This window comes from Sapajus apella, unplaced genomic scaffold (genome assembly GCF_009761245.1).
Source record: "Sapajus apella isolate SASKATOON/1434 unplaced genomic scaffold, GSC_monkey_1.0 scaffold41, whole genome shotgun sequence".
Classification (NCBI taxonomy): domain Eukaryota; kingdom Metazoa; phylum Chordata; class Mammalia; order Primates; family Cebidae; genus Sapajus; species Sapajus apella.
The window spans coordinates 7,438,290-7,447,175 of record NW_022436981.1 but is presented as its reverse complement, the minus strand read 5'-3'; the positions used below and the strand labels follow the sequence as shown (position 1 = coordinate 7,447,175).

Here is an 8,886-nt window from a genome sequence, read left to right as displayed (position 1 = left end):
CCCACTTATAAGTGGGAGCTAAGCTATGAGGATGCAAAGACATAAGAATGATACAATGGACTTTGGGGACTTGGAGGACATGTCCGAGTGGGGAGGGATAAAAGACTACAAGTTGGGTACAGTGTACACTGCTTGGGTGATGGATGCACCAAAATCTCAGGAATCACCGCTAAAGAACTTATCCACATAACCATACACCACCTGTTCCCCCAAACTATTTTTTAAAAAGTTCTCTTGAAACCAGAAATCAGCATTTGTGGCCTGAGAGGGGTTTTTAGTTTGTCATGCTGTGAGTTACTCCCAATTCCCAAAGCTTCAATCTTCTACTTTCCTATTTAAACATTTCAATCTACTTTATTATTTAAGTCATATCTCCAACTCAGATTTATTGGCACTGCTTAACAACTAATACTGGCTTTTAATATTTTAAAAATTTCAATATTTAATATATGTACATGATAACTAAATATGTTGCACATTTTACAGTGATCTTTGTTCTCTTGAATTAACTTATTCACTATTATATGAAATTCACAACATTGTTAAATAATAATTACAGTTTTGTTTTATTTTCTTTAAGGATCCTGCTTTTACTGCTTTGTTAACCACCCAAGCAGGAGTGCAACAGGAGATTGTAAATAAACACAATGAACTAAGGAAAGCTGTCTCTCCACCTGCCAGCAACATGCTAAAGATGGTAAGAGGCAGTGATGTAAGGAGAGGGGTGTGAACCAGCTGTGGAAGGAGTAGATGGCTGGCAACTGGCATTTCTTAAGAACTTTGTGGTTTACAAAGTTGTGTCTCTGTTTTGCTATTTTATTTTAACTGTTATATGGAGAGGATTGTATTCCTGTTTTTGCTTTTTAAAAAGGTTAAAAAAAAAATGTCAATTATAAAGAAGTTACTCAGTTTGGAAGGCAGAATTAGAAGGCCAATATTCAGGCATCCAGTGTTAGCCACTACACTTTTTGTTCATTCTCTTTCCTGGTTTAAAATCAAGAATTCCCTTTTTCTTCAGGATCAGTGGCGGCTGCTGAGTAAAACCCACTTCCCAGGGCACAGTCCCTGAAAGACAGGTATCTCCAATATAAAAGCGATGGCCTACATATGAAAACAAATGGAACTGGAAATAACGTTGGCCAGCTTATTATTATTAAAATATAATTAGAATATGTTATATATTTATCAATATTTAGACTAGCATCATTAATAAATATCCTAGGTTGGCCGGGTGCGGTGGCTCACGCCTGTAATCCCAGCACTTTGGGAGGCTGAGGCGGGTGGATCACGAGGTCAAGAGATCGAGACCATCCTGGTCAACATGGTGAAACCCCGTCTCTACTAAAACTACAAAAAATGAGCTGGGCATGGCGGTGTGTGCCTGTAATCCCAGCTACTCAGGGGGCTGAGGCAGGAGAATTTCCTGAACCCAGGAGGCGGAGGTTGCGGTGAGCCGAGATCGCGCCATTGCACTCCAGCCTGGGTAACAAGAGTGAAACTCTGTCTCAAAAAAAAAAATAAATAAATAAAAATAAAAATAAATAAATAAATAGATAAATATCCTAGGTATGGCTGCTTTGCTATCGTAAATAATCACATATTATTGTCTTAGATATTTTGCTTTTTGGATATATTACCTATGGGCTTCATGTGCAAACTGGCATCAGAACAGATAAATAACAGTAATGTTAGAGAATATGTCTACAGAAATTTTAAAGTATTTACAAATCAGATTTTACGAATCAGATTATGAAGTGTATGTTTCATTGTGGCTCAATGCAAAAACTGTATTTTGTTTTCTTGTGACATTTAGGAATGGAACAGAGATGCAACAATAAATGCTCAAAGGTGGGCGAACAAGTGCACTTTACAACACAGTGATCCAGAGAACCGCAAGACCAGTATGTAAATTAGTAAATATTTGTTGAATAAATAAATGATAAAATAACAATAGAGCATTGTAGGATGCTCTATAATAAGAAGACTCTGAAAACAAATGTTATTTGTACTGCTGTCTTTTTGAAGTCAAAGTATCTATATATAGAGGGATATTTACAGTAAGAACCTGTTGTGCTTTTTTTATTGGGTACATTATGCAAATAATTTTACTTCTCTCCACCAGCTCATGAGTACAGCAGATTTTATATCATCCTTTCGTGTAAGTTAAAAGATGAGAAAGCCGAAATTTGAAATGAAAGTGACTTACCCAAGAACACAATCAGAAACAGTGTCGTACTAGATTTTTTTAACCATTCTGATTTCCAACCCACTGCCATTTTTGTTAATTTATGTAGCTGTCTGATGTTTTGAAATCTATTTTTTAGTCACAGAATATATCAAATTTATGATGCATTGTTCCTAAGTTTTGCTCTAAAGTATTTAACCTTCTTTAATTATTTAAAAATTTATCAGTCAAAATTTCTATAAAAATGAATATTTTTGAATTTATTATTTTTAATATTTTGAATATCAAGCAATCAAGTATTTTGTGAGGACTGGATACCTACAATGCATAGAATACTATATTCAAGTTTTAAAATGACATACCAAGGATTATAAAACTAGCAAATGCCCAAATAATTTAGAAAATGTTTCTGGGCTGCAAGGCACTTCTTGACAAACTCACAAGGACTTCAGCTTGTGATATCTGATTTCCTGGTTAAGAGAAAAATCCATAAATTTTGAAAACTGTTACCCTGCCTGGTGTCAGTTTTCTCTGGATTGGGACTCTTAGAGATGGACTATAAAGCCTTTTTTTCAGATTTAACACAAAGTCATATACATTTATTTAGGGTCCTATATTTGAAATCTCTGTTGAGGGTTACTAGAGCAGAAGACAAAATATGAGAGTTGGTCACCGCCTTTAGCAAGCTTACAGTGTAAAGCTGGAACCACTCAAGCCATACACATGTGAAAAATTTAGCATGCAAGGATTTTTAAAGAGCAGAGTGTTAACCTACTCAACATTTTATGTGGTCAGGCCAGCCTCACTGTGTTAGGCAGTTCGGTGTTCTAATGAGCTTTATAGCTGATAAGGAACTGAGGCACTCCTTTATGTATTAATCAACAGTTAGCATCTGTTGGACCCTGTGTTTGAAAGGCAACATCTCTGTTTGTGTAGTCAATTTATTTTACCATTGCATGATTTGTTACCTTGCTCATGAATGGTCTTCCCCTTAGCTACAAGATGTGGTGAAAATCTCTATATGTCAAGTGACCCTACTTCCTGGTCAGCTGCAATCCAAAGCTGGTATGATGAGAGCCTAGATTTTGCCTATGGTGTAGGACCAAAGAGTCCCCATGCAGTTGTTGGACATTATACTCAGGTAAGAAGAATGCATGAAAATACCCCTGTCACAAATGTTCTAATAGAGGAAAACGTCTCCAGATTATGACCACTGCAATGTTCAATTTAGGAGAACAGCCTGAGTGGGTATAATACAGTCTTGACATTTGGCTGCTGTAGACCTGTCATTTTTGTCCATGGTCAGTCAAACTTAGTAGGAAAGCATACTCTCTATTGTTCCTATATTATAAATGATAAAGTGATGAATGTATATGAAAATTAAATATTTTTAAAGTTTATGACTTTGGTTCAATAATTTAAATATTTTATATGGTATATGCTTATAAACTAAAACTAACATTTTTCAGTTTTATTTTTGCTATTTGTTTTATTAATATTTTTCCTCTTCCCTAATGTACTTTTGTATGTCTTTTCCATTGTGGATTTGCAGCTTGTTTGGTATTCAACTTATCAGGTAGGCTGTGGAATTGCCTACTGTCCCAATCAAGATACTCTAAAATACTACTATGTTTGCCAATATTGTCCTGCGTAAGTATACTCTTTAGAGTTTAATGGCAATAATTCAGTCTGTAATTTATTTACACACACGCACACACACACACAAATACACACACTCACAATTACTATTACAAATAATTCATTTATTTGGGTCTCAATAGTTATGAAGGACATTTTTATTTCAGAATACAGAAAAGACAACATCTTAAGCCTCTGATGCTAAGAATTGTTCACAGAAAGCTCTGTAACCATCTTGTAAGGTCTTGATTTGTATCAGTAAACATGCTCCTTCATTAAACAATATGTTTAGACCTATCCACAGTAAATCTTATGGATATTTTAAGGAGATATTCACAATATATCTGTTAGTTTAAAATTTCTTTAATATTTGAAATTCCTTACCACTGGAGGCTGCAGTGGGGGGCACAACTACAGGATTTAAGACTAGATAGTGACGATGATGTAGGATTCCAGTCTGAGAAATATAACCTCCAAAGTCATTTTCCTTCAAGTACCTGTTAGGATTTAAGTAGAGATTTGAAAGGCTGTAGGAGAATGTGTCCAAACTCACTGGCTGGTCTTCAGAGGGAGCCATCAGCAGTCAGGTGTCAGAATTAACCGTTGAAATAGATCATGAGGGAAGGCAAGAGAACTAGAACTTTTAAAATCTTTTTATATCTGTTTCACAGTTTTCCAAGAGCTCATACACATACAGCTATATTCTGGGCAAAGAGACAGATTCAGCTGCACTTCCTGGGTCCTCACCCCACTTGGTCTATTGGGATTTGGACTCCCATGTATTTTCAAATGAATGTAATGGCCAATAGCATAATTATCATTATTCTATGGTTAGTCATTACAAAAGTATTATATCCTGGATATCAGTGTTTATAAAAACTTTTTTTAAACATTTTCTTTTCTTTTTTTTAAGTTTTGGGATAACAAAAACTAATATTCCTTTTTGGTAAAACATGCCACCTCTAGAAATTCACAAACCTCCCTAAGTACAACCGTACAAACACACACAGCACTACTTAAAAATTGCAACCTCCATCTAGAAAAAAACTATCCTGGAGCTATATTTTGCATAGTTTCTGTTAAAGACTTTGTGTTTTTTTCACTTTTCAAATGTAAAATGATATTTAACATTGGATATTCATTTTCCTGCTGCAACCTGCTACTCCTGGGATCTTTTCCTCTCTCTGCAGGATATGTTTTACCCCTAATTTACATATCGGAGTACACTGCCTTAGTAATTTGACTAAATATACTGGGAGATGAAAAGGGTGTTGCCACACTGAATATATTCTGAAAATTTTAGACTCTTGTCATCCCAATTTAGTTGCCCAGCCTGTGGAATTATGGTGAAGAAGATATGTCATGTGGGACACATTTTCCTAATTTGTATTGTTATCTAAAATACACATTGCAAATTGTAATTTTTCAGATTTGTTAACATACTAAAAACATTGAATACTATTTATGTATATTTGATAGTTGATATTGCCCTTAGAGTATAAACAATAAAGTAAAAAATATTTGACATTGTGTATTTCAAATTTCAGTGGTAATAATGTGAATACAAAGAATACCCCTTACCAACAAGGAACACCTTGTGCCAGTTGTCCTTATAACTGTGACAATGGACTATGCAGTAAGTTTGAAATGATTAGCTTGCTGTTACTTATTATAGAATTGATATTTTCTTTTTATAATTTAACAAATCTCCTAAAGAAACTAATTGAAATAACGTATTTATGAAAAAGTCAAAGAAAATTCAACAAAGTCTGCTTAAACAAACATTTTACACACTGCAGTAGTCTGCATATTATTGGTAATGAAAAGCATATTCCCATATGTAGCATAATGGAACATTTATCATCAGTGTGTTTTTGTGACTCTACAGAGCCCATTAACATTAACCATACACGTTTTTGGTAAATAGTTAACTTCTCAAAGTTCATATCACTGTACCAAAAATGGTATTTTAAAACAAACAAAGTGTATAAATCTAAGGTGTGAGACCATATCATTGCTCAATCTAAACAGGTACACTGAATATTACTGTTTATTTGTGCTAATGTGCTTGTCATACTGATTTCCTCACTTCCTTTTTATAGTATAATTAGGATCATAGCGTTTGCTTTAATAAATGATTACTTGCCCTAAAATTTCATGACAAAACTCAACCTATATACAATATTGGTTCATAGAACCTATGCACATAGTTTGGTAAAAGGAGAAAATGAAATAAATATATCTCATTTAATAAATTTCCACAAATAGAAGTAAAAATAGCGTAGTTGGGAAACTTCTATTAAAATTATTATGAATGACAAAGTTGACACAACTGGGTGAGTGCTGGCCAAAAGAAGAAAGGAATGAGTTCCAGTTATTCCAGTTCCTGGCTTAAATTACTGAGTAGTTGGAGTGTCATTTCCCTTAGATTGTAGTAGTGGTGCAGAAAGACCACTCCTGAGAATTGTCAGCCTTGTATCTAATACAAGGAGTTTAATTTGAGATTTGTTAGTTTGGGGCCTCTAGGGAATATCCAAGTAGAAACATCAAAAGGATACGGGCATACTGTCTTTATTTTACACTTGTATCCACCCATCAAGATTATTTACTCAAAAAAAGCACTGGAGTGTAAAGCCATGATGCCCAATATGATGATATGATGGAAACAGTCTCTATCAACATGTGCTACTAATCACAGTTTGAACACTTGAAATGTGGCTAATAAGATTAAGAAACTATAATTTTAATTTAAATGTAAATACCTATGTGTGGCCAATGGCTCCCAAATTTGGCTGTGCATGTATAGAAAGATTTAGTTACATTCATATTACTCTGCTCACTGAGGGGGAAAATTAGGTCAATTTATTTTAGAAACATATCACTAAATGTAGAATTTAAACAGTGATGGATTTTGATGGATTTATCAGGGAGCTCAATTAAGACACTTCTTTGTCCCTTAAGATGTGAAAGACCAATTGTAGTGTAAGTGATACTAACTTGTTCGTTCCTTCCTACCCCTCCCCACACACTTTGAATGTATAGTTTTGCTGTTACTGAAGAAAAGGATAATGAGGTAACTAATCTGTTTTTGTTACAGCCAATAGTTGCCAATATCAAGATATCCTAAGTAACTGTGATTCCCTGAAGAATACAGCTGGCTGTGAACATGAGTTGCTCAAGGAAAAGTGCAAGGCTACTTGCCTATGTGAGAACAAAATTCACTGACATGCCTAATAAGCATTGTGCAGGACTACATGGATAAGGGCTGCATCATTTAGTTGACACATACCAGGGGAAAGTTTTACGTATGTTAGTTACAAATTTGATTTCAAAGAGCAATGCATCTTCTCCCAGATCTTCACAGAAATCATTTTCAGGCAATGATTTACAAAAGTAGCATAGTATATGATGATAACTTTGAACTCTGACATAAATGTAGTGCTTTATATTTAATGAACTGAACCGGGCTGAGGATTTTGAAAATTGTAAAACCATAGGATTAGGTCACTAGAGCTTTGGATCAAAATGGTGAGTTACATGCTTCCTGAAACATGCTGAAGAAGAAGACTGTAACGTCATTGTCATTCCTACTACCTGATTTTTTGCTCGCATAAACAATAAACTCAAAGCTTTACATCTGCATCTGTCTTATGACCTTTTTTTTTAAACAAAATCATCAGCTTTTAGAACAAAGAACTTTTCTAAGCAATCACGATATGATTCTTATGCAATATTTTTATACCACTCATAATTAACCCCAGCAAGATTCATCTGAGATACATGATGAAACAGAGCAAAATTTTCAAAACAGATAAAAATTTTCTATAAAGTTAAATTTTAACAAAAAATGAATCAGTTCTACTCTTACTTGCTTTCTCCTTTTTGATATTTTAATCTCCCTACTGGTTTAGTTGATTTTTTTCAAAGCCAACAAAAAAGGCACAATTCAACAGAATATGCAAATATAGACGTCCAAGAAAACAAGTGGAATAATCAATATTTTGAAGACACTAACCATATACAAGTCTTTACATACATTTCATTTAAGATTGGTAACAGGGTAAAGTAAGTCCATTTTACAGATGAGGAAACATACACTAAAAATCTTCTTAAAAGTGAAAAAGTTATTGAAAGTCAGAAATTAGATCTCGCTAGACAGATGGTGAAACAACGTGAACTACTAATGCCTCCAACATTGAACAGATTATCTGAATTATCCTATAAACATTAAGGAAATTGAATTAATAAACTTAAAGCTTCCAAAAAGGAAATGTCTAGGCCCTCAAATGGCTTCACCACATAATTCTGCCAAATACTTAAAGGAATAATTAATAGCAATTTTATACAGTTTCTTCCAGAAAATTAAATGGGAGAAAATATTTTTCAATTCAGTCTTTGAGACTAGTATTATCTTAGTACTAAAACTAAAGGCATTTCAACAGGAAAAAACTATATAGATAGGTCTGTAGCTATCATGGGCAGAGATGGAAAAATTTTAAACAAACATTAGTAAATATTTCAGCAATATAGTAAAAGGAAAATACACCCTGACCCAAACTTGAAACAAATTACTAGAATAATCAGAAATTAAACTGTGTAGAAGGTAAATTGCCTATTATAGAGTATATTCATTGCATACACAGCTCCTTATGAATTTCTTTGGAAATTGATACTTCCACAAGATTAGCATGTCTTCATCCTAATCTTAATAAATCAAGTGTCTGATAAACTATGTTTTGAAATTTTTAAGCCTACTTCAGGGGAGAAAAAGGAATATTTATTTTTGTAACTGCAAGAACACTGAGGTACAGAAATGATGTGGGAAAGAAGCAAACATAATATTCCACTTGAGTGGTTCTCATATGAAGCACACTCCATTATTGAGATGGCATTTGAAAGGTTTTAAATACAGAGTTTTCTTTAGGGTTTTTAGATTAGAGTTAGCTTTGTGGGTGGAAGATCTGATCTTTAACAGAAGTGACTAGAAAATAACCTTTATAAATGCTTTCAGATAGTAGGAAAATCTTTTCTATTATCACAGCATTCTTAAATTTTATATAACT

At 33.8% G+C, this 8,886-nt stretch overlaps 1 protein-coding gene across 1 annotated transcript in view; it reads left to right on the top strand.

Moving 5' to 3' along the window:
* CRISP2 (cysteine rich secretory protein 2) overlaps positions 1 to 7,465 on the top strand; it is a 17,640-nt gene extending 10,175 nt beyond the window's left edge. The window contains exons 2-7 of the mRNA XM_032299373.1: positions 581 to 697; positions 1,814 to 1,901; positions 3,181 to 3,326; positions 3,738 to 3,835; positions 5,371 to 5,459; positions 6,921 to 7,465. Of these exons, the coding sequence (XP_032155264.1) occupies positions 581 to 697; positions 1,814 to 1,901; positions 3,181 to 3,326; positions 3,738 to 3,835; positions 5,371 to 5,459; positions 6,921 to 7,048 (666 nt within the window). The 3' untranslated portion in view covers positions 7,049 to 7,465. The remainder of the gene's footprint in view (positions 1 to 580; positions 698 to 1,813; positions 1,902 to 3,180; positions 3,327 to 3,737; positions 3,836 to 5,370; positions 5,460 to 6,920) is intronic.
* Positions 7,466 to 8,886: the final 1,421 nt, after the last annotated feature.